This window comes from Sinohyriopsis cumingii, chromosome 11 (assembly GCF_028554795.1).
Source record: "Sinohyriopsis cumingii isolate HCF-2022 chromosome 11, ASM2855479v2, whole genome shotgun sequence".
NCBI classification, from domain to species: Eukaryota; Metazoa; Mollusca; class Bivalvia; order Unionida; family Unionidae; genus Sinohyriopsis; species Sinohyriopsis cumingii.
Genome location: NC_142971.1, coordinates 56885948 through 56913932, shown reverse-complemented (window position 1 = coordinate 56913932; position 27985 = coordinate 56885948). Strand labels below are relative to the sequence as shown.

The following is a 27985-nucleotide window of genomic DNA, read 5'->3' as shown; positions in this document are numbered from 1 at the left end:
TAAGAGCTTTCACAGCGATGTCTCTATGATTACAGCAAAGAGAACTGTCAGTGACAAATCAATGATCACAGCAAGAGCTTTCACAGCGATGTCTCTATGATCACAGCAAAGAGAACTGTCAGTGACAAATCAATGATCACAGCAAGAGCTTTCACAGCGATGTCTCTATGATCACAGCAAAGAGAACTGTCAGTGACAAATCTATGATCACAGCAAGAGCTTTCACAGCGATGTCTCTATGATCACAGCAAAGAGAACTGTCAGTGATGTATCTATGATCACAGCAAGAGCTTTCACAGCAATGTCTCTATGATCACAGCAAAGAGAACTGTCAGTGACAAATCAATGATCACAGCAAGAGCTTTCACAGCGATGTCTCTATGATCACAGCAAAGAGAACTGTCAGTGACAAATCTATGATCACAGCAAGAGCTTTCACAGCGATGTCTCTATGATCACAGCAAAGAGAACTGTCAGTGACAAATCTATGATCACAGCAAGAGCTTTCACAGCGATGTCTCTATGATCACAGCAAAGAGAACTGTCAGTGACAAATCAATGATCACAGCAAGAGCTTTCACAGCGATGTCTCTATGATCACAGCAAAGAGAACTGTCAGTGACAAATCTATGATCACAGCAAGAGCTTTCACAGCGATGTCTCTATGATCACAGCAAAGAGAGCTGTCAGTGACGTCTCTGTAATTAAATGCTCAGTACATTAGAAGAAATTTACTGTTGCTGAGTTGTAACTTACCACGGATGAGCAATAGCATCTTTACATGTGAACCTGGCACTTGCGTCCTTGCACATCAAGTTGCGGATGAAATCCCTGGCTGAAAACAGAAAAAAAACTTGTTCAAATATGTTAAAAATGTGACAGTTGTACATGTCCTTGAATTATTTAGTCCCTTGTGACAAATAATTTGCAAACTAACTTTAAAAAATGTCAAATAATTTAAAATAGTTTGTCCCATGTGACATGCAGCAGTCAGCAGCAAGATTGCATAAACATATTTTGTGCAGAATGATTTTTGTATTCAAAGGAAAATGAAATGCTCTTGACATTCATTTTACTAAATGTAAAGTGCTGGAGAACTGTGATATTTTCTGTAATTTCGCTTTCATTACTCTTTTAAGGGATACTTTCTTGATTTCTTTTCTGGGATGTCACCAAATCTGTAAGATTTTTCACCTGTGAAAGCAGCAATAGTCCATATTTGTGATGTATGAAGTCCATTCTGGTTATGTGATGAGTGTATACCAGCCTGAAAGTGAATCTTGGTAGATGTTAGTCAGTTTGGATACAATTTGATTTCATATTCAAAATGTATACTTCTTGGCAATATCTTGATAAACTTTGTTTACATAACAAATCAGTAATGATTATCTTGCCATAATGAAAAGAGGTACATTCTCCACATTAGCTGCACAAATGTGATGGTCTTGTAAACTTGTTCTTCATGTATCTCCCTAGTCTGAATTCATATTCATTAGTATTCTTTATTTTTACATTTTAAACACTTTACTTTTAAATGGCAACATGTAGCCATTCTTGTGCTACATACTGTCACACACACACACACACACACACACACACACACACATCATCATCATCATCATCAATACAATATCCATCATAGCCGCTCTTGTAGCCCAGGCTACTGATGTGAATATTTGAAACTGACTTGACATATCTTTAAAACTGATCTACAGTTCTGAATAAAATTTCATGTACATTTTCAATCACTTCATATATTTATTCACAGAGCATACATGAAAATAAAATCTCAATTTACTGAAAGAAAGAGAACAAAGCTAAACAAAAACCGCAAAATAACAGTATTACAACCAAAGGGAACCAACTCACACAAGACCATAATTCAAACCTTGTGAAGGACTTGCGGTATTAATTCAACTCCCATAGTAAACCTATGCAAACACAATAATATTAAAATTACAATATCTTTTAAATTTCTAAATGCTCATGACAAAACCTACATTTATCTATATATACATATCCTTGATGGCAGCTTCTGTGCAGAGAAAACCATATCAGCTGTGGCATTTTCTGGATTTACACGTTTTAATCATGTTTCAGTTTTGCACCAATGAGACAGGTGCAAATTTCAGTACCAGATTTTATATCCTAGTGATTCAGATGAGACTTTAGCCCCATTTCTCACACACAGTTGCTGGTGGTTTTCCAAACTCAAGTCTGTAAAATGACTGAAATTTCATCATTAAAAATGTATGCAGTGTGCAGTTTATGGTGATGTGTAGCATCATGTTCCACCCAGTCACATTATCATGACACTTGGCCAACCAGTCCTAACACTAACCTCATCATGCTGAGTACCAAGCGAGGCAGTTGCAAGTACCATTTTTCAAAGTCTCTGATATGGCTCAGCCAGGGTTCAAACCCACAACTTCCTGCATCTGAGGTGGATGCTCTAACCAATTAGGCCACTGGTGTGGTCTACTAAGGCTAAAGTAACCCAATGCAAAGCTTTTATTACTGAAATAGTGTTTCCAAATTTTCTGAGACATTACACGTCTGACTAAGGATACAATGAGCTATACTTACTTCCACAAATTTAAAGAGTAATTCCATGCTTCTCCATACCAAAACTCAGGATATGTTGAGGACAAATAATGAGGCTATAAATAGCACGATAGAAAGAACACAATGGTGACAAAGAAGTACTGTACAGAAGTGACCGAAAACAGTGAGGATTTAAATGACATGACTGTCAAAACACAATTGTGAAAAAGAATCATTGTGTAGAAAGACAGAAAACAGTGAGGATTTAAACGACATGACTGTCAAAACATTAAGGTGAAAAAGAATCGTACTGTAGGACTGAAAACTTGAGAGAAAAATGATAATGTTTTATGCTGCAACAAGCACGATACGAATAATGATCATGACTGCATTCATAACGGCTGACTTGACTTGTCAACTCTGATTCAGCCATGTTAAAACTGCACCAGCATGATCCAAACCTGATATGGTAGACTGAGATCTATGAAGATATGAATCTGCCTTGCTAAACAACCGGATGTTCATCAGCCATGGAACTATTAGGTAGGTCATTCAAAAATGGCAGGTACTAGTAATACAAACTCTGATAAATGGACCATGTTGATGAAAATGCTTCCATGTCTATGTTTTGGTATGTCTATGCTGATGTATATGGTTGGGATGTCTGTGTTGATGTGTATGGCTGGTATGTCTATGTTGATGTATATGGTTGGGATGTCTGTGTTGATGTGTATGGCTGGTATGTCTAAGTTGATGTATATGATTGGGATGTCTATGTTGATGTACATGTTTGGTATGTCTTTGTTGATGTATATGGTTGGGATGTCTGTGTTGATGTGTATGGCTGGTATGTCTATGCTGATGTATATGGTTGGGATGTATGTGTTGATGTGTATGGCTGGTATGTCTATGTTGATGTATATGGTTGGGATGTCTATGTTGATGTTCATGTTTGGTATGTCTATGTTGATGTATATGGTTGGGATATCTATGTTGATGTGTATGTTTGGTATGTCTATGTTGATATATATGTTTGGTACATCTATGTTGATGTATATGGTTGGGATATCTCTGCTGATGTACATGTTTGGTATGTCTATGTTGATGTATATGGTTGTGATGTCTCTGTTGATGTATATATGGGTGGGATGTCTATGCTGATGTATATGCTTGGGACGTATATGCTGATTGATGTATATATGTTTGGGATGTCTATGTTGCTGTATATATGGGTGGGATGTCTATGTTGATATATATGCTTGGGACGTATATGCTGATTGATGTATATATGTTTGGGATGTCTATGTTGATGTATATGGTTGGGTTGTCCATGTTGATGCATATGTTTTGGGATCTCTATTGTGAGGCATATGGTTGGGATGTCTGTGTTCATGCATATGTTTGTTATGTCTCTGTTGATGTTTATATGGTTGGGATATCCATGTTCATGTATATGGTTGGGATGTACATGTTGATGCATATGTTATGGGATCTCTATGTTGATTGATATGTTTTCCCAACCATGTTGATGTATATGTTTGGAATATCTATGCTGATGTATGTTTGGAATATCTATGTTGATGCATATGGTTGGCATGTCTATATTGATGTATGTTGTGGAGGTCTACATTGATGTATATGGCTGGTATGTCTATGCTGATGCATATATATATGGAATGTCTATCCTGATGCATATATATGGGATGTCTATGTTGATGTATATGGTTGGGATGTCTTTGTTGATGTATATGGCTGGTATGTCTATGCTGATGCATATGTATGTGATGTCTGTGTTGATGCATATGTATGGAATGTCTTTGTTGATGTATATGGCTGGTATGTCTATGTTGATGCATATGTATGTGATGTCTGTGTTGATGCATATGTATGGAATGTCTATGTTGATGTATATGACTGGTATGTCTATGCTGATGCATATGTATGTGATGTCTGTGTTGATGCATATATATGGAATGTCTATGTTGATGTATATGGTTGGGATATCTATGCTGATGCATATATATTTGGGATGTCTATGTTGATGATTATGGTTGGGATGTCTATGTTGGCAGAACTTTTCCTATATGAGCTAATGCCACTTGTTACAAAACAAATGCAATCTTAACAATGGTAAGTTTATTGTAGACTTCAATTATTCAATGACACATTTATTTTTACCCGAATCTGATATATCATCCCAGTAAGGAGAGTCAAATTCATACTCGGCCCGCAATATCTGCTGGAAAAGTGCTGCATCATTTTCATCATAAAATGGAGGGTATCCACATAATCTAAAACAAAGAAAACAGCTATTGTTAGTATGACACATCATCTGACTTGTTAAAAACCTCACTTTTATAAGTACAGTACCCTGACTGACTGGTTAAAAACCTCACTATTAAAAGTATAGCACTCTGACTGACTGGTTAAAAACCTCACTATTATAAGTAAAGTACCCTGACTGACTGGTTACAAACCTCACTATTATAAGTACAGTACCCTGACTGTCTGGTTACAAACCTCACTATTATAAGTATAGCACCCTGACTGACTGGTTAAAAACCTCATTATTAAAAGTATAGCACCCTGACTGACTGGTTAAAAACCTCACTATTATAAATACAGCATCCTCACTGACTAGTTAAAAACCTCACTATCATAAGTACAGTACCCTGACTGAATGGTTAAAAACCTCACTATTATAAGTACAGCACCCTGACTGACTGGTTAAAAACCTCACTATTAAAAGTATAGGACCCTGAATGACTGGTTAAAAACCTCACTATTATAAATACAGCACCCTGACCGGTTAAAAACCTCACTATTATAAGTACAGCACCCTGACTGACTGGTTAAAAACCTCACTATGAAAAGTATAGCACCCTGACTGACTGGTTAAAATCCTCACTATTATAAATACGGCACCCTGACTGACTGGTTAAAAACCTCACTATTAAAAGTATAGCACCCTGAATGACTGGTTAAAAACCTCACTATTATAAGTAGAGTACCCTGAATGACTGGTTACAAACCTCACTATTATAAGTACAGCACCCTGACTGACTGGTTAAAAACCTCACTATTAAAAGTATAGGACCCTGACTGACTGGTTAAAAGCCTTACTATTATAAATACAGCACCCTGACTGGTTAAAAACCTCACTATTATAAGTACAGCACCCTGACTGACTGGTTAAAAACCTCACTATGAAAAGTATAGCACCCTGACTGACTGGTTAAAATCCTCACTATTATAAATACAGCACCCTGACTGACTGGTTAAAAACCTCACTATTAAAAGTATAGAACCCTGAATGACTGGTTAAAAACCTCACTATTAAAAGTATAGCACCCTGACTGACTGGTTAAAATCCTCACTATTATAAATATGGCACCCTGACTGACTGGTTAAAAACCTCACTATTATAAGTACAGCACCCTGACTGACTGGTTAAAAACCTCACTATTAAAAGTATAGCACCCTGACTGACTGGTTAAAATCCTCACTATTATCAATACAGCACCCTGACTGACTGGTTAAAAACCTCACTATTATAATAAGTAAAGTACCCTGACTGACTGGTTAAAATCCTCACTATCATAAGTACAGCACCCTGACTGACTGGTTAAAAACCGCACTATTATAAGTACAGTACTCTGACTGATTGGTTAAAAACAATTATACTGTGAGTGTAACACATTATTTGAATGGTTAGGAACTAGAATAAAGTGTGAAGTATTGTTGAAATGTAGACTCAAAATATCTCTTTGTCAAACACAATGGTTAGCAGACTGGTTCTCATTTAAATAACTAAAATCCTGTTCCTGTAGCCACAAAACTGAGGGCAAAAACTGAACTCAGAAAGCAATCAGTTTTATCTACATGCTGTTATACTATAGCCTAACAAAAATGCTTTGTCATGGCCTTGTGTTTTGTTAATTTTTTTTGCCAGTTAGTTTATTTCTTTAACTGAGGGACATATGTGCATATGTGGAAAAATGTGCACCATACATTTCTGTGGTGTTTATTTGATCCAACACTTTGAAGACAATAATGATTACTTTAAGACCAGTGGTTTCCAAAGTGGGTGGCACTGCCCCCAGGAGGAGCAGTGGGATTACCAAGGGGGGCACTAATGCTGTTTATGGGGGTAAGGTAGGGTGTGCTGAGGATAAACAAGAGGGCAGTGGCCCAAAAAAGTCTGGGAACCACTGCTTTAAGACTGATAAATAATAAAAGGAGAAGTTGGCCATGAACACTTAGAAAATGAAAGAGGCCCGAAATCATTCATGAGTATTTGCCCATGAAATGGGGAATCTGCCAGACTATAAGCAATCAATCATAATTCTGATTTATAAATATGGCAAAATTTGAAAACTCAAAAGTTCTGCTCATTACCAAATCTGATGCATGATTACCTCATTAATATACACATCTCCCTTGATAACTACCTCACATCATGTTCCAAAAATACAGACCGCACTATAAACGAGGGCGCAAGTTACTGAGGGACCTCCCATAAACCCACTAGACATCCATAAAACTGCTGGGTTGGGGGGGGGGGAGCTGGGCTGTTTAATGGCTGAATCTTTGTTTTATTATCGAGTCGAGAAAAACTGTCAGTAAAGCGCCTCTTCCGATGAAGTTGTTTGTTATTCTCTATAAATTACATTTATTTTTAAAATGTCCAACATCTGAAAGATCAACATGATTGCAACTGGTTTCAACAACCAAACATAGTTTCGCGAAAAAAGTCATGTATTATGTCACAGCTTTTTGTTTTGTTGATTAGTCTGGTTCCCTGAATGATTCACAGTAGTATTTTGTGAAAGTAGAGTCTACAAAGCAGGGAACCAGACTAACCAGTGATACACTACCAAACAAAATTCCTGTTTATCAAAAACACGGAACATGTATTATTTCATGAGACAATCATCTACGTCAAAACTAAATTTTTACATTTTTCAATTAGTAAAATATTGATATCGTGATTTCATTGCAAGTAATAGTGAAACTTCTTATCATCTTTAATGATATCTCTGTGTGTGAATTCAGGAATTCTCTGGAATTTGTTTTTTCCGCAATGGTCTGTATATGTAAAACGAAGTTCTTTATTTTATGAAGTACTCTATTTGCTTGGTTGCCTTGCTATCTTTAATCACAATAATGACTGAGTAGGTGAATTTAAGGTAGTTAAATTAGATTACACACACAATAAAATTTATCAGTGTTTGATTGATCAACTGAAATGAGTTACCCAATGTAACACCGGAGCTGCTGTTTCTTAAGTATATAGGATTTGCATGCCTTTTAACTTTCTTTTATTCCACCTCCTTTATTTGATTCAAAAGACGTAGAGACCATGATAATATAAAAGGAGGCCTGCTTTTCATTTAGTGCAACCATAAAACAAATGCTTCCGCTAGTATGATATCAAAACAAATATGTTCTAAAAGAAATGCTCCCAGCTGTTACAGCAGATTGACACATTTTACATTTAATTACAAGAGGACACATTGCATTTATGATGATTACACTTAAAAGAAACTAAAAGATAGAACTAGATCACAAATTTCAATTGATAATTTTTTTATTTAATTGGTATTTATTTATTAAAGTAATGTCTCCAGTAGGCGTAAATGACATTTTCATTGATTGAAATGTCCTTGAATATCATTAATTATGGTGTATTAAGAATGTTGTTTGAAAAGAAAATTAAATGAGTTCTAATAAAAAGTTGAAATTTCATAATGTTGATTTAAATTTCCGGGTCTTATCTACTGTTTTTGATGATAAAACGAGTCAAATATCAAAGTTTCCACTAAAAAAATTTATCATGATTTTTTTCAAATTCAACAGATAGTTGTTAATTTTAGGGGATTTTCTGGTTTTAAAAATGGGATCCATGTTTGACCCTGCGGTATAAGTGAGTTCACAAGTTATCAGGGTGCTAGTTATCCAGGGAGTGGTGTACATGGGTCTTACTCATCACCAAATCTAATGTATGATTACCTCATTAATATACAAGGATCATATTCATTACCAAATTTGATGCATGATTACATCATTAATATACAAGGATCTTGCTCATTATCAAATCTGATGGATGATTACCTCATTAATATACAAGGATCTTGATTATTACAAGGATCTTGCTTATTACCAATCTGATGCATGATTACCTCATTAATATACAATGATCCTGCATATCACATAATCTGATAGATGAATATCTCATTAATAGACAAGAATCATGCTCATTACCAAATATGATGCATGATTACATCATTAATATACAAGGATCTTGATTATTACCAAATCTGATGGATGATTACCTCATTAATATACATGGATCATACTCATTACCAAATCTGATGCAGGATTACTTCATCAACATACAAGGATCATGCTCATTACCAAATCTGATGCATGATTACCTCATTAATATACAAGGATCTTGCTCATTACCAAATCTGATGCAGGATTACTTCATCAACATACAAGGATCATGCTCATTACCAAATCTGATGCATAATTACCTCATTAATATACATGGATCTTGCTCATTACACTGGTCAACAGTGAAATCATTACTGACTTGAAAAGGCCCTAATCTGTAGTATTTTGGTGTGCCGAACACGAATATAACCGTGAAAAATTTGTATTGGCTCTCGTTTTGAAGATATTCATATACCTCATTTTCTATGTTTCACTGTATAAATTTCTCCAGTAGGACTGCAGCAACATCCGGAATAATGATGTAACATTGCATAATACCATCATGCTCACATCATCCACAGTTGATTGCATCATTTTCTGATGCAATGCAATACTAATGCCATGCGGCTGCTGAAGTAAGTTGACGTCAGCAGTGTACTATACATGTGTAGGCCTATTATACTAATGCCAGGCGGCTGCTGAAGCTGACGTAAGCAGTGTACTATATAAAGCCCAATCAGATAGGTTCAGCATTTAAAATATTTTAGACGTTGTGCGAGACAGTTCAAGCTACTGTTACATAAAACTTATTATTTTATCAATTTACGTACAATAAAGAACAGTAATGCCTCGAAAGTGTGTTAATACCGCGGACAATTTTTGCTATATTTGTGGGGAAGTGACATTTGCCAACCAGAAGAAAAGTATCAATTCTCAAGTGAAGAAGGCATATCATCTTTACTTCGGATGCAAGGTTGGTGACCAAGACAAGCCTTGGGCTCCGCATATATGCTGTGCTACATGTACAACACAGCTTTCACAGTGGTTGAATTGCAAAAGGTCATCAATGCCGTTTGCAGTCCCAATGGTGTGGAGAGAGCCAAGCAACCACCTAAATGACTGTTACTTCTGCTTGGTTCCTCCTCTTTCCGGCGGAATAACGAAGCGAAAGAAGTCGAGAATAGTCTACCCAAACATTCTGTCTGCATTGAGACCAGTTCCACATGGTGAGGGACTTCCTATTCCAGAACCTCCAGCAGAATATTCTCTTGATTCATCTGACGAAGACAAAGGTGAGTCGACCTGTTCTTCTCCTGGTCCATCAGCATGCAGTGATCCAGATTTTCACTGTGGTGCATCATCAACCCCACACAGAATAACACAGGAAGAACTAAATGACCTGATTCGTGATTTGGACTTATCAAAGAACAAGGCAGAATTGCTAGGATCAAGACTCCAACAATGGAATCTTCTAGAAGAAGATGTCACAATTACTGCATATCAAAAGCGCCACCAGCAATTGGAGCCTTTCTTCAGAAAGGAAAGTAATCTGATATTCTGTTCCGATATTGAGGGCCTCATGAATGCTTTAAAAATCACTCATGACCCACAAGAATGGAGACTATTTGTGGACTCTTCGAAACTGAGTCTCAAGGCTGTGCTTTTGCACAATGGAAACATTCTTCCATCTATTCCAGTAGCGTATGCTGTCCACATGAAAGAGACATACGATAACTTAAGGCAGCTACTGAATTCCATTGAGTATAACAAGTACAGCTGGCACCTCTGTGGTGATTTGAAGGTAGTTGCCCTTTTAATGGGACTGCAGCAAGGATATACAAAATACATGTGTTTCTTATGCGAGTGGGATAGCCGAGCAAGGAAATGCACTACATGAGGAAGGAATGGACTCACAGGCAGAATGTAGCCATTGGAGAGAAGAATATCCAACACCCAGCTCTGGTTGAGGCTCAGAAAATCTTGCTACCACCCCTTCACATCAAACTAGGTTTGATGAAGAACTTCGTGAAAGCCATTGACCGGACTTTGCCAGCATTCCGATACCTGCATGAAAAATTCCCTCGACTCAGCGAAGCAAAGATTAAAGAGGGAGTTTTTGTGGGTCCTCAGATTCGAGAGCTTTTCAAAGATGACCGGTTCAACAACTTGCTGGAAGGTGACGTGAAACAAGCATGGAATGCTTTTCGCCTAGTTTCTACAAACTTCCTCGGAAATGTTAGGGCAGAAAACTATAAGGAACTAGTAGAAGACATGTTGATGAAGTATAAGAAACTTGGCTGCAATATGTCTCTAAAGATTCACTTCCTTCATTCCCATTTGGATTTCTTTCCTAGCAACTGTGGTATTGTTAGTGATGAACACGGCGAACGTTTTCATCAAGATATCGCAACAATGGAACAAAGATACCAGGGAAAATGGTCCACTACAATGCTGGCTGACTACTGCTGGACACTCCTCAGAGATGCTCCCGAACAGCTGTACAAGAGACAGGCGAAGAAATCTAAGATGTAGTCAATGACTTGATTTTTTATAGGTAGGCTATTACAGCTGACCTTTTACTATTGGAATGCATTTCGTTATGTAAACATTAATTTCTTGCAGATTACAAAAAAACTAGAGCCAATTTTGCAATTTGACTGTCATATTCGTGTTCAGCACATAAAAATTGATAAGAATTGACTAATTTTATTTCAGTAACATGACTTTTGTAAAAATTTGTTGTCCAGTGTTACCAATATGATGCCTGATTACCTCATTAATATACAAGAATCATGTTCATTACCAAATGTGATGCCTGATTACCTCATTAATATACAAGGATCTTGCTCATTATCAAATTTGATGCATGATTACCTCATTAATATACAAGGATCTTGATTATTACCAATATGATGCCTGATTACCTCATTAATATACAAGGATCTTGCTCATTACCAATATGATGCCTGATTACCTCATTAATATACAAGAATCATGTTCATTACCAAATCTGATGCCTGATTACCTCATTAATATACAAGGATCTTGCTCATTACCAATATGATGGCTGATTACCTCATTAATATACAAGAATCATGCTCATTACCAAATTTGATGCATGATTACATCATTAATATACAAGGATCTTGCTCATTATCAAATTTGATGGATGATTACCTCATTAATATACAAGGATCTTGATTATTACAAGGATCTTGCTTATTACCAATCTGATGCATGATTACCTCATTAATATACAATGATCCTGCATATCACATAATCTGATAGATGAATATCTCATTAATAGACAAGAATCATGCTCATTACCAAATATGATGCATGATTACATCATTAATATACAAGGATCTTGATTATTACCAAATCTGATGGATGATTACCTTATTAATATACATGGATCATTCTCATTACCAAATCTGATGCAGGATTACTTCATCAACATACAAGGATCATGCTCATTACCAAATCTGATGCATGATTACCTCATTAATATACATGGATCTTGCTCATTACCAAATGTGATGCAGGATTACTTCATCAACATACAAGGATCATGCTCATTACCAAATCTGATGCATGATTACCTCATTAATATACAAGGATCTTGCTCATTACCAATATGATGCCTGATTACCTCATTAATATACAAGAATCATGTTCATTACCAAATCTGATGCCTGATTACCTCATTAATATACAAGGATCTTGCTCATTATCAAATTTGATGCATGATTACCTCATTAATATACAAGGATCTTGCTCATTACCAATATGATGCCTGATTACCTCATTAATATACAAGGATCTTGCTTATTATCAAATTTCATGCATGATTACCTCATTAATATACAAGGATCTTGCTCATTACCAATATGATGCATAATTACCTCATTAATATACAAGGATCTTGCTCATTACCAATATGATGGATGATTACCTCATTAATATACAAGGTTCATACTCATTACCAAATCAGATGCATCCATACCTCATTAATATACAAGGATCCTGCTCATTACCAAATCTATCTAAAATCTTGATGATAGACTCCCACATTTCAAGTTTGATCAGAATCAGATTGGAAATATTGGTTCCAGTGGGGGCAACAGGCTCAGTCAGTAAGATTTTCAAGATGGACACTGTGACAGCCATAATGGATATCAGAGTGACACCATTTTTATTTAGGACCAACTAGATTGGTGTGAAGTGTCAAATTTTGAATTACAGAGAACCTTAAGGTTGAATGCATTGAGCATTAAAATGTCATCACATTTAAGCCAGAAAAGTCTTTGTGAAGGGTCACTTCGATCTTTCTTTGTTCATCTCCCCCCCATGTCAGTGTAAACTTCAAAGAGATTGACCGGAGTATCTTAACACGGTCCTTAGAAAGTAAACATTTGAGCTACCAACCCTAACTGCTTGGTAGGAACCTATGTCCACTTATCATTTTTTCAAAGGGAAACCGTCATGCACTGTCGTTCACAGATTCCAAGCTGTCTAAACCTGATGAAAGGAATTATTTCTTTGGGAAAAATTAGGGACCGCTGCCTATGATTGGCAGAATAAATTAGGGTGTACACTTTGATGACTGTAGTCGTAATTCTTTAGTCTGAAAATTTTCTAGAAGAGGAAACTTAGTCTCGACTCTGTGGGAAGCATAAAGAGATTAGTGCTTTCCTTGTGAAACAAGCAAGGAACCAGGTGGTTGTCGTGTCAAAAGAAAGACTGGTTTTAGTACTAGGACGCACACGATCTGAAAGAGAACAGCAATAAGGAACGCAATTTTAGTTTCACGTAATATTCTATTTTTTTGATTGTTTGTTTTATGCAAATGTGTTTGCTATACCTAGGTTTCCATATTATGTATCGTTTATTCAATTTCACGGAAATGTGTTGATGCTAGAGTTGTTATGCAATTTATTTTATTCAATTTCATGGAAACGTGTTGATGCTAGAGTTATTATGCAATTTCGTTTATTCAATTTCATGGAAAGTGTTGATGCTAATATTGTTATGCAATTTACCTCTTAATTATACAATTATTATTTCATTGGTAGAGTTAACTGCATGCGATCCAAATGTTCATATGTGTAGGATTTCATATGGTTATATGAAATAACTTCCTATGTTTGTTGGGACGATACACATATCATGTAGTAGCATATGTAAAATAATACGGTAATTTAAGACTTGCTGCTGGAAAGCGAGGTCTATGTCCTATCGTACTACATCAGAATTTACGCAGTGTGTGAATAGCAACATGCTCTGAATAATGTATGTGAATTGTATGTACCTCTAGAGTGAGGAATACAGAATTATGGGGTAATTTTGTCCTTGAAGGAACAACTTTCTGAGAGAAAAACAAGACAATCTGGGGACAGAAGTACATGGAAAGAAAGGACGAGGTCAGAATAAAAGGACCAGGAAATCCATGAAGGGGCAAAGCATAGAGCTTAGGAGCGATGAACTACGAGACATTGATATATGGCAAAAGAGGAGGAAGGTGACGCAATTAACTGTGGACAATGTGCTCTTTTCAGCTCTTGTTATGATGATGAAATAAATCCAAATTAGACACACCTGATTAATTCTACTGATATAATCTAACTTGAATTGGAATTGCCATTATTAATTTGTTCTGACTAAATTTGTTATTTTCTTGTCAAAGGGGGCTCGTATTGCTTTATTTCTTCCCAGTATTCTCGCTCAGTTCTCTGTTGAAATTCCATTCTTCTTTCACTCCTGTTGGGCTATAATATTGAGGTAGGTCATCCTCTAGATAACACCAGCCAAACCCAATTAACAATCCCTCTTACTAAGATGGCGACATTACAACTGGTCTATAACAGTTTAACAGTTGAGAGAAATACTGAAAAGAAGTGTAACTGTGACATTACAACTTAATTTAAATGATAAGTTATTATAGTAATAGAGTTTACAATTTGCATAATGCTAATTCAATAAGGCTGGAAAGGTTTATTCAGTCCCATCTGTTTCATTATCATGGACTATGACTGTAATGGATTTTACACATGCCCATTTCAAACCAAGGCTTAGAATATTATTTGGATATCTCTCCTAATCTACGGTACCTGTTGAATCAAATGGGATAAAAACATGAAATAAATATTTAATCTAGGACAATTATTCCTGCATGGTAACAGTATGCCAACAAAAGAATCAGTTATTACAGCAACATTCACAATATCTGTTTATTTTCATTTATATTACTTTGAAGAAGAACTAAATATCATATGTCCATGACATATGTATCCAATGCAATCACTGAATTAATTACAAACAGCTCTCCTCATACAGTTTTCTGTAATTATGGCATGTAATATAAATTGCTCTTTTTATGCTCAGATTACTCATTTTTGCCACTTTTATTAGTTGTTGTTGTTGTTGTAGGGTTTAATGCTATTTTTCAGCACACGATAGGCTATACATGGCGGCCAGTATCAATGGTGGAGGAAGAACCTGGGGAAAAACCCCGGGAAGAACCACCGACCCACGATAAGCTACTGGCAAGCTTTCTCACATACCCACATTGGCCGAATCAGAGATCTGAACCCACGCAGACAGAGGTGAGATGGCACTGATCTGTAACGGAAAGCGCTTTAGACCACTCGGCCACTCGGGGCCCCCCTTTATTAGTAATAATTATGCTGATACCTCTCTTGGAGGTTGGCATGACTGATAATACCTCTCTTGGAGGATGGCATGACTGATAATACCTCTCCTGGAGGATGGTATGACTGAAACTACAACAAAGCAGTTCAGGTTCACATTTAATACAGTTTCTCTTTGATCAGGTAACCGGGTAACCAATCATTAGGATCCATGGGTACCTGGGAGAAGTTTCCTAAAGTTTTGGCATCTGCTATCATTATGTTATTTTTCTGGACCTTCAAGACTATTGTAATTTCATACGGAATAGTCTATATTTCTGAGCTTTGCTATTGTTGAGATTGTTGGTTTCACTTCATTTATATAGTTTAATACCTACAGTTATAACAATATATTTAATTTGGGGGATATCACATAAATAAAAAAGTTTTGAATTCAAAAGTGATATGCTGTATTCAGTTTATGGATTTCTGTACTTCCTCACAAAAATTCAAAGACTACTGGACACATTTCAAGGATTATTTTTCTTTAATTTAAAATTTTAAAAAAAAATAAAAAAGACCTTTTCAAAATTCATCAAGTTTCCAGGGCACATCTAAAATTAAAGGATTTTTTTTGTCAAGACTGTATGAACCATGCTTTATTCTAGGCATCCAATTATTGTATACTGTACTAAAGAGAACCCCTTCATGATTTGAGTGATTGTTTTACATAGTGCTAGGCGTTGTTGACTAAATGCAAAGTTCTCGAAATGCAAAAGTAAAAGAACTGCACAACAAACATGAGGAAGATAAACCTTGCAGATAAACACAAATATGAAATACTGTTGTACAAGATGACACAGAAGATGTAAATGGTAAAGATATTCAAACTGCTCTCACATAAAACACAGACAAAGATCTACTCTATTCTGATTAGGATTTCAGTAACAACATAAAATCCAAAACTGATAGTGCATTTCACAATGTCTTTGAAATTGTAAAACTTATGACCTTCAATTTGAGATTGAGATTTGGTTTCAACCAATCAAAAATGTCACTGTATTTGAAATGTCATTTCTGATTGGCTAATAAAGGACACTCAAATCTCAAACTCTGAAGCTCCAAGTTTATTTTTTTCTTTCTACGCTTTCTGCAGCTGGGCATAGGGCCATGCTATGTATTACAAATTTACATGCAGCTGACTTATAAAATGTAACCCATAACTAGTTGACTTACCAAATGTAACCTATAACTAGTTGATTTACCAAATGTAACCTATAACTAGTTGACTTACAAAACATAACCTATAACTAGCTGACTTACAAAATTTAACCTATAACTAGTTGACTTACAAACTGTAACCTATAACTAGTTGACTTAGAAATTGTAACCTATAAATAGTTGACTTACAAAACGTAACCTATAACTAGTTGACTTACAAAACGTAACCTATAACTAGCTGACTTACAAAATGTAACCTATAACTAGTTGACTTACAAAACGTAACCTATAACTAGTTGACTTACAAAATGTAACCTATAACTAGTTGACTTACAAATTGTAACCTATAACTAGCTGACTTACAAACTGTAACCTTTAACTAGTTGACTTACAAAATGTAACCTATAACTAGTTGACTTACAAAACGTAACCTATAACTAGTTGACTTACAAAACGTAACCTATAACTAGTTGACTTACAAACTGCAACCTATAACTAGCCGACTTACAAATTGTAACCTATAACTAGTTGACTTACAAAATGTAACCTATAACTAGTTGACTTACAAAATGTAACCTATAACTAGTTGACTTACAAAATGTAACCTATAACTCGTTGACTTACAAAATGTAACCTATAACCAGTTGACTTACAAAAATGTAACCTATAACTAGCTGACTTACAAAATGTAACCTATAACTAGTTGACTTACAAAACGTAACCTATAACTGACTTACAAAATGTAACCTATAACTAGTTGACTTACAAAACGTAACCTATAACTAGTTGACTTACAAAACGTAACCTATAACTAGTTGACTTACAAAATGTAACCTATAACCAGTTGACTTACAAAAGGTAACCTATAACTAGTTGACTTACAAAATGTAACCTATAACTAGTTGACTTACAAAATGTAACCTATAACTAGTTGACTTACAAAATGTAACCTATAACTAGTTGACTTACAAAATGTAACCTATAACTAGTTGACTTACAAAATGTAACCTATAACTAGTTGACTTACAAAACGTAACCTATAACTAGTTGACTTACAAAATGTAACCTATAACTAGTTGACTTAACAAAACGTAACCTATAACTAGCTGACTTACAAAATGTAACCTATAACTAGTTGACTTACAAAACGTAAGTTATAATTAGTTGACTTATAAAATGTAACCTATAACTAGTTGACTTACAAAACATAACCTATAACTAGTTGACTTACAAAATGTAACCTATAACCAGTTGACTTACAAATGTAACCTATAACTAGTTGACTTACAAAATGTAACCTATAACTAGTTGACTTACAAAATGTAAGCTATCACTCCTATGGACCACACATCCACTTCCTTCCCATATGGTTTCTGTGCAAGGACTTCAGGGGCTGGAACAGAGAAATAATGCTTGAAAAGTTATGTTAAATGGAATGACAGTGAGAAGTATATCACATAATAAATTCTAGAGTTACACTGACTACCAACAATGATTTATTTCAGACAGCATATAACTATTACAGGACATCATGCAAGGAACTAAGTCCATTAATTGCCTTCTTCTTTTGGAACTGTGCTCCTATAGTATTGTGTGGTAGAGTTAAGTGCTCTTGCTCTTGTAATCATACTCATAATCAATTTAAGTATTGCAACCTCATCTGTCCCCAAAATATGGAAAACTGCAAAAGTAACTCCAATTCACAGATCTATTTCTAAGGATGATGCTGATAACTACCAGCCAATCTCAATACTACCAAACTTATCAAAATTGATTGAAAAAAATGTCTATGACTCATTCATGTCAGATTTAACCAAACACTTGCTGTTATACCCAAATCAATCAGGCTTTAAACAGAAACATTCATGTGAGACTGCCTTGATCTCCCTGACTGATAAATGGCTTCAAGCACTTGACCAAGGTAGAATAAAAGAATCTGTATTTGTAGATTTCAGGAAAGCTTTTGACATGGTGGATCATGAAGAAGAAACTGAAAATCTACCAATGTGATGAAAACAGTTAGATGGTTTACTTCATACTTAAGTGAGAGAACACAACATGTTTATATAAAAAAACGTTCTGTCTAAACCTTGAAGAATTAGATATGGGGTACCACAAGCCTCAATCCTAGGTCCATTATTATTTATTTTATTTATTAAAGACCTACCACTTTTACTAAGGGACTCAATATCATCTACAGATCTCTATGCAGACGAAACAACATTGTCAGACATCCAAAACACAAAGCATGAACTCGAAATTTCTGTACAGAATGCCCTAAACAACTGGTGCACATGCAACAGCATGGTGGTAAATACTGGTAAAACTAAATATTACTTATCTCAACATGGCAAAAAAGGACAAATCTTGATAGTGATGAAATATGTCTGACATGGAAGGATACAAATTTGCAAATGGTCTGTCATGATAGACTGCTTGGTGTTCTGGTAGATAATAGCCTATCATGGATTGAACATATCAAACAAATCAGTTGAAAAAAAGTCAATTCAAGTTTATGGCTTCTCAGTAGGATAAGACATTTTCTCCCTGAAAGACACAGAAAACTATCTTATAACAGTTACATAAAACCCTATTTAGACTACTGTAATAGAGAATGGGGTAATTAAAATGATAAAAACATAAGAAAGCTGGCACATCCTCAAAAAAGAGCATTTGGGCTAATATTAATCCAGAAAGAAAGCAAGGAAAATTTTGCTGTTAAGCTGAATAGTATTCCATTTGAGATTAGAAATGCCCACTCTATTTCCTTCTTCCAAACCTAATATATCCAGTGGCTTCAGAGATGCAGCTAAAATAAATCCTTTGTATAAGGGCCTCAAGGTAGATTAGTTCTTAGCTAATTGTTTAAACCTCTTTAAATAAAGTCATTAGTAGTAGCAGTAGTAGTAGTAGTAGTAGTAGTATACCAATCCAGACAACACTATAGGACAACAGTTCCTGGTAGAAGGCAAAAATACATGACTAGCTCATGCAGAATATACATTCAACTGTAAACAGAAACTGAATGTGTTTGATAAGTGGATACATATGGTAGCTCTTTAGTCTGTCAGTCTTATCATACAAAAATAATTTAGACGTGTCAATGCAAAAGATGGTTTGACTGATATTTTCAATTGAGCTAATTCTTTTCTAAATTGACATTTATCTGTCTATCTTATTTGCATATTCATCAATACTTTTTTAACTATCCATGACTAATTAGGCATTCATTTGATTGGCAGGTTTCATCCATATTTCCATGTCACATACTCAGATTTTAACTTCTAAGGTGTTTTCTCATGCATGTTTTTTATTCAGATACAAAATAAAAATCAAAATTGTAAGAATCACAAATAGCTCAGTTTAATTTACAGTGTACAGCTGGAAAAATCTGAAAGCATGAAAGACTGTATCATGACTATGCTTTCATATTTTGTTCAGACTTGGAATAAACCTGTTTGATACGGTGCATGAATATGTCTCGGCCAAACACATTTCAGCCTATGATCCAGTAATTAAGACACTGGATTTGCGACTAAATGGGATTGCGTTCAATACACATTAATGGATTAGGCAGAATCAGAATATGTGTATTGACCTTGGGTAAGACATTTTTTTTTGTACCTTAAAACAACTAACCACATTAATCTTACATAAATTATCTGTTTACGACGTACTGATTCAAAGTACCCATACTCAATATCAAACTGACATTCCTTCACCAACTCAACCTAGCCCCCAAAAACCAACCAACTCAACCTAGCCCCCAAAAACCAACTCAACCTAACCCCCAAAAACCAACTCAACCTAGCCCCCAAAAAACCAACTCAACCTAGCCCCCAAAAAACAACTCAACCTTGCCCCCAAAAAACAACTCAACCTAGCCCCCAAAAAACAACTCAACCTAGCCCCCAAAAAACCAACTCAACCTTGCCCCAAAAAAACAACTCAACCTTGCCCCCAAAAACCAATGTTGTTTTGTATACATGTAGCATGAACCCGCGTGCATTATAGTCATAGATCTGCCCTTATAGATGTGGGTCACATTGCAATCTTCACTCTGTGAGCTTAAATAGAGTACACCCTGATAAGCTGCTGTTTTATAAGCAAGTAGATATGTCTCTGCATCTACAGACATATGGAAAAAGATACTACTGAATCATGCGTCCCACAAGCAGTTGACACATGCACATAAAATACTGTTATTATGCTGAGAATTTTACTTCAGGAAGTTAGGAATAATGATCTATTTAAATCCTATCCTTAAACATGCTTGCTAATGAAGCATGGGGATGTCAGCCCTGATTATTTTCTGCTAAAATCAATTTATTGGGCAGCAGGTTTTATCCATTATTCTAGAAATGCTTTTGTTTTATCAGATACCACTATCAAATCCAAACCACTGTCTGCACTTTTTCAGCTTTTAGACTGCAAAATTTGAGCTCCATCCAATCAATTTTTTCCATGGGAAAGTAGTTAGTGTTTTCAAGCATTAATACAAAATCAATACTGCACCATTTTGTGAATTTTATTTAGGTAGCTGCTTTGAATGATTTATCAAACTCAAACAAAACGCCATTAAAATGTTCGCACGAGAAACCAACTTCCAATCTTGTCTGAAAAATTGATTTATCTCTGAGATGGATGTGAAACTATGATGACCCAATCATTCTCTAAGTAAGTTCAGACATTAAATAAGCAATGATTAGGAGCTTTAACAAGAGTCTGGAAAACAATAAAAAACAAATTACTTGCACATATAGGAACACAAAGCACAACAACTTCCTTCTGACCCAATCTGCATGATTTCTTCACATATCTCAGCTGATGTGTCAGTTCTATCCATGATTATATTGTTGAATCAACAGGTGTTTTAATTTTTACTTATGTTAAACAATAGTGTAATCAACAACTGCATAGCCCACCTCTATCAAGCTTTTAGTAGCTTTCAGTACACACTGTAAAAAAATTAATTACCACACAGAAAGAAAAACAAATTGGGCCTTAAATTTTTGTTGGCAATTTGTTTCATTTTAAATTTTAACTATTTAATCTTTTTAAAATGTTGATATTTTAACTGGCACTCTATCGCCAATTTTTGTGCTGACATGTCATTCATTACACAAACCAATCAACCAACCATAACCCACCTATTCTGACAGGTGATAGAAGATACACAAAAATATTTTCTATGATATCCAAGTTGAGGTACTATATGAGCTGATAAAAAGATTAACACAGGAGAATCCCAAGTAGTATAAGCTTTGAATCAGTAATTACCTAAATCAGTATCAGTAATTACCTTAATTAGTATCAGTAATTACCTTAATTAGTATCCATAATTACCTTAATTAGTGTTAGTAATTACCTTAATTATTATCAGTAATTACCTAAATTAGTATCAGTAATTACCTTAATTAGTAGCAGTAATTACTCTAATTAGTATCAGTAATTACCTTAATTAGATACTACATCTAAAGCCTGACATACAGTCAACTTATCTAATTCCTATATTCACTCATATGTACAATAAGTGGTTAACCCGCTGAAGGTAACCTATCACAAAATATAACCTATGGTCATTAATGTGGACATTTTACCCTGAATAAAAAATATTTATTCCTACATCCAACTACACTGGTCAGACGTCTAGGCCATATATGGCATGGAATAATCTATGTGGTACTAAAATAGGTCAAAGTAACCTTTTCTCAGGTCACAAGTCTGCATTATTAAAAGAAATTAAACCAAAATTAAAATTTCATGATAAGATCATAACAGCACCTAATAAATCTACTTGAAACAGAAATTTAAATAAAGTCACAAATGCATGAAATACAGGTAACATGTACCTTTACTGCAATAATGATAAAAACCCATATCAACCCAACCAGGAAGAGCAGCATTAATGACCCAATGCTGCTGTTTTTCATAAATTTCACCAATCTAACTAAAGTCTGGACAAAGAAAATGATAAAGCTACATGACATAAACCATTCTTTGAAGTAATGAAAATGTTGGGTTTAACAAAATTCAAATATTCAGTTTAGAACTGAGAGGTGACAGAGTAATTCTGTCAATGAAGTTGCTTTTAATTCTGTTAGTTTTCAGGAGTGCTCCAAAAGTATCGTTGTGAATCATTCAACAAATTTCATTAACACATTAACCCCTGGAGGTTTTTGTCATTTTTGCCTGAATTTTGAGTAGGAAACACATTTTGAAAGCTATTTCTGAATACATCTTAACACATCAACTTCCAGGTGATTTTCAAATAATATAATGCCTAGTTGTGTTACAAACATCGTTTATCATTGGCTATTTGGCTCACGCATGAGCAGAAGGGTAAAAGTTGGAGGTTTTTATTTTTTTAATTTTTTTGGCTTAACAGACCCATTATTTTTGTAACCTACTTTTTGCAAAGGTTCATCTGTCTGTTTGCAGTTCATATCAGTCTGCCTTACATCTGAGACCAAAAAGTCTTTAAAAAAAAGACACAAATTCGGATTCTGACCACAGGTGAATTTTGGGTGCAAAAAAAATCAGGTAAAAAAATGTGGTTTTTCCCCTGTATTTTGTAGTGCAACTAGAACTTCCAGATTATTTAGTATCATTGTATAGCTACATCTATCTTCCTTTCTATAATACCACCCACTTTAGTATATCATACATGACCTTGACGCTACAGCGCTCGGCAGTAGGCTACTACCTCTTGCCATACAAACTCGTCGGCAGGGGTTAATGTGTTAATGACAAATGTAATAATGACAATTATACATGGCACACAAACTGATTCGTGAGAGAATGACGAGAGACAGACCCACTTTAAAAGTAGACCTGAGAAGAAAAGCATGCATTAGATAAAAATAAAACTTTAATATTTGTGATCAGCTGGGGTGCTGGAATACTTTGAAAGATAAATTTGGGCTGATGACAATCTGATATAGTATGGTGTTGGTTTATGTTTACAATGGTCACATCATCAAATCATGTGTTCAAGTTTTCGACTAAAATCGGCTGATCCACAGATGTTGCCAATCAACATCAGACTGATTTATACACAAAAAGGCTGGGTTTCTTAGTTTGAAGGAGATATTAGACAGATCATAATGCCATGAAACATCAACAGTATCTAGTTTTAATGGAAACCAATGATAATGAGGATCAATAACATTCAAGACTCAGCATTATTCATATGATTTGGCATATACAATTTCTGCATATAATGGAGACATTGGGGCTTTGAGATTTTTGACATGACCATTATGGCAGGCGTATATGTTGTTAGATTATTGCCACTATCATTCAGGACCAACTAGACATCGTAAAAAGACATACTGTGAAAATCCAATGTTGATATCACCATCCATTCAGGAGTAGTAGCATCAACAACGGATATCACATGAGCACTATTTTCAGTTAGGGCCAACTGGACATCTTATGAAGTCTTCTGAAGAAAACCCCATGTCAATATGGCTTTTCATTCAGGACTTGTAGTGATAACAAGAGTTTCAAGACAGTTAGAGCAGTTTTTGATTGTGGTGGCAACAGACAAGGGGTGGGTGTAAAAGTGTTTCCCCACTCCATTTTAGAGGGGAGTGAGGGTCCTCCACAAGCGATTTAAAAAAAATTAAGACAGGAAATGTAACATTTTAGAGCATAATGAGCTTATTCAAATTAAAACTTTATCGTTTCTTTTTCTTTTTTTCACTTAATACATAAAGCTATACAAAAACAATGATTTAAAAATTTTAAAAATCAATACATTTATATTAATACTTCACTTCTGATTCAAAACTTCCCAAAATTTTGCTTGGCCTGTTTCCTTAGATTTCACAGTCATTTTTTATAGCACATATAATCATGCTGTCCATAGCCTGTCTGTGAACGTATACGGTCATTAATACATTAAGGTGTTCCTGAGTCATGGTGATGTGTACATTTGTTTTCATTCTTCGTGACAACAGTCTTTCAAATTTGGCATTTGTAGCTGTTTATTACTAAGGCCAACTCAGTACAGCCACAGCTTCTGAGAAGAGTTGGTATGAGGCTGGTTTCATTTCTTGTATCATTTCAACAATGTTCTGCACAATAAGTCTATTCACATCTTCAACTTCATTTTTGACGAGCACTTTCAAAGATTGTAGCTGTTTTGCATGGTTGAATTTGTCATCTTTGTAGAAAGCAGTGACCTTGTCCACATCGTCAATGAACACCGCATCATAGATCAATCATCTCAAAAGTATTTCTCCATATTTTCTGTTTATTTGTACTGGATATATAGTGGATTTCAAGCATTGATTTTTGTTTTGTTTAGCCAAGTTACTGGGGTGGCAACTGCCATGCCAGCGCTGATGCAAAATGGCCATATTCCATATCAGATTGGCACTATTTTTATTTACGATCAACTATACAATGGGATGAATGTATATTATTACATGCCATCTTGACCTATCAGTCCCTAACCCTCCACCTTTGTTTGCTACTAAAAGAAACCTCCATATGATAAATATAACCAAACTAATGCACGACATCCAAGCAAACCGAACAACATGCTTACCTCCTACAGTAGGACAACTCGATAACTGCCTGCATTCATTACTCGACAAACATGCCCCAGCCACCAAGTGCAGAGTACCAATTCAAAAGTGTTCTCCTTGGTATAGCAGTGTTAGGGACCAGCTTCGCACTGCTAAAAGAGACCACCGTAAAGCTGAAAGGCTTTGGCTTTCCACCAGACTCACTATTCATAAGCAAATCTATGAAGCTGCTAAGAAGAACGTCACAAACATAGTCCATGCAGCAAAATCAGCCCATTACAGTACTAAGATCATGGAAAGTTCCTGCTGCAAAGAGCTCTTCAAGATTACTAACAAGCTAATGTCAATAAACATATGTACACCACTTCCAACCACCTTCTCTCCAGTCAACCTTCTGGACCTGTTTGCAAATTTCTTCCATGACAAAGTACAAACCATTAGAGATAAGCTTGATGACACAATTTCAATTGATTCATCGCCACCACAGAGTTGGGATACAGAATTTCAGCAACAAACATTAGCAGCATTTGAACCTGTCTCTATGGCTTTAGTATGTGCAATCGTGAGGAAGAGTGCACCAAAGTCATGTGAACTTGACCCAATTCCAACATCACTGCTGCTTGAGCGCTTAGATCCAGTATTGCCTTCACTAACTGATGTTATTAATACCTCTCTCTCATCAAGGGAATTCCCATCATTTTTCAAAACTTATGTTGTAAAGCCTTTGCTGAAGAAACCAACACTAGACCATAAGGATTTAAAGAACTACCGCCCAGTTTCTAATTGCCATTCATATAAAAAATCTTAGAAAAGGTTGTTCTATCCCAGCTTGTATCTCATCTGAATTCAAACAGTCTTTTTAGCAATGTGCAATCTGCATATCACCCTTGCCACAGTACTGAAACTACTCTTCTAAAAGTAGTTAATGACATTCTCTCTGCTTTGGATAGTGGAAAGATTACAGTCCTCAACCTCCTTGATTTGTCTGCAGCATTTACTGTGGTTCAAGTCCTACATGGTCAACAGGACACAAATTGTGTCTGCAAATGGAATACACTCCAGCCTAGTTAATCTATGTTGTGGTGTTCCACAGGGGTCTGTTCTTGGACCTGTTCTCTTCATTCGTATAAAAAATCTTAGAAAAGGTTCTTCTATCCCAGCTTGTATCTCATCTGAATTCAAAGAGTCTTTTTAGCAATCTGCATATAGCCCCTGCCACAGTACTGAAACTACTCTTTAAAAGTAGTTGATGACATTCACTCTGCGTTGGATGGCGGAAAAATTACAGTCCTCACCCTCCTTGGTGTGTCTGCAGCATTTGACACAATAGACTATGATATATTACTTCACCGTCTCCAGCATGTATTTGGCCTCATGATACAGCCTTACTGTGGTTCAAGTTCTACAGCATTTACTGTGGTTCAAGTCCTACATTGTCAACAGGACACAAATTGTGTCTGCAAATGGAATACACTCCAGCCCAGTTAATCTATGTTGTGGTGTTCTACAGGGGTTTGTTCTTGGACCTGTTCTCTTCATTCTATACACTCAGTTGCTCTCAAGTGTCATAGATCATCATCCAGTAGCTCACCAATTTTACGCTGATGACATCCAAACATACAAATCTAGCCACCCAACTGAAGTTGATGCTACCATCCAAGGGTGTAGAGAGGTGCATTTCTGATGTGAAATCATGGATGACATGTAACAAGCTACAGATGAATGATGATAAAACTGAGGCCATTCTGATCACAACACAAAGACTTTCTCATTCACATCCATTACCTAAAAAATAAATATCAGCAACGCCAACATTAAATTCACACAATCAGTACGAAACCTAGGTGTCACTCTGGACAGTACTCTCACACTGCACCAACATCTCATGAACATAATATGCAAGGCTGCATATCTTGAGCTGAGATGCATCAGCTCCATTCACAAATATCTTTCAGTTGATGCCACTAAATTGTGTGTTCATTAGTACTTTCAAGACTGGACTATTGTAACTCAATTCTGTCTGGTTCATCTCAATATCTACTCCAGAAACTTCAAAACACAGCTGCTCAGATCATACTTAGAGTACCACGATCAGAGCTCACCTCCCTGCTGCTCTGTACCCTACAGTGGCCATCCATTCAATCCAGAATCAAACACAAAATTTGTACTCTGTGCTACATTTCACTGATGGACTCTAGTCCAACATACCTATCCAAGCTCACCTATTTGTACACACCAGCAAGATATTTATGCTCATTTTCTGAAATCGTATGCTCATTATTCCCGATATGAAAATGAAGTCATATGGACAACGTTCTTTTGCATATCAGGGCCCAGCAATGTGGAATGAATTGCCCACTGAACTTAGACACAAAGACACAGTGATCCAATTCAAGTATGCTTTTAAAACTCTCTTATTTCAACTGCAAGAACAAACTTAAGTACTAATGTTTCCTACCTTAAATATTTTCAGCATGTTATTTTATGTTTTCTAATTTCATGGTGTTTTTCTGTAATCATATCATTATGTTTTTTATATGTTATAGGTGTTGTATAATGTTGTAAAGTGCTTAGAGCTTCCAAAGATAAGGCGCTATACAAAGTCCTCATTATTATTAATATTATTATAACAAATGTGTGCTAATTGATGAACAGAAACTGGATGACAGATGATGAAAGAAAAAAGACCATTGCATAATAAACCTTTCTGGTCTATGACCAGCAAAGCTGACAAATGGCAAAAGCACAAAACGTGGTGATGTGACATGACATTTGGGGATGATAAAAGTAACCAAGTTACATGGCATAAAAGTAACCAAGTTACATGGCAATCCA

The 27985-nt window shown here is 35.6% G+C and overlaps 1 protein-coding gene across 1 annotated transcript in view; it reads right to left on the bottom strand.

Annotated features, from left to right (window-relative positions):
- Positions 1 to 27985, bottom strand: part of LOC149788506 (calcium/calmodulin-dependent protein kinase type 1-like) — a 193296-nt gene that overhangs the window by 40735 nt on the left and 124576 nt on the right. The window contains exons 6-8 of the mRNA XM_089974504.1: positions 17931 to 18006; positions 4723 to 4835; positions 757 to 835 (exon numbers count right to left, since the gene is read on the bottom strand). Of these exons, the coding sequence (XP_089830630.1) occupies positions 757 to 835; positions 4723 to 4835; positions 17931 to 18006 (268 nt within the window). The remainder of the gene's footprint in view (positions 1 to 756; positions 836 to 4722; positions 4836 to 17930; positions 18007 to 27985) is intronic.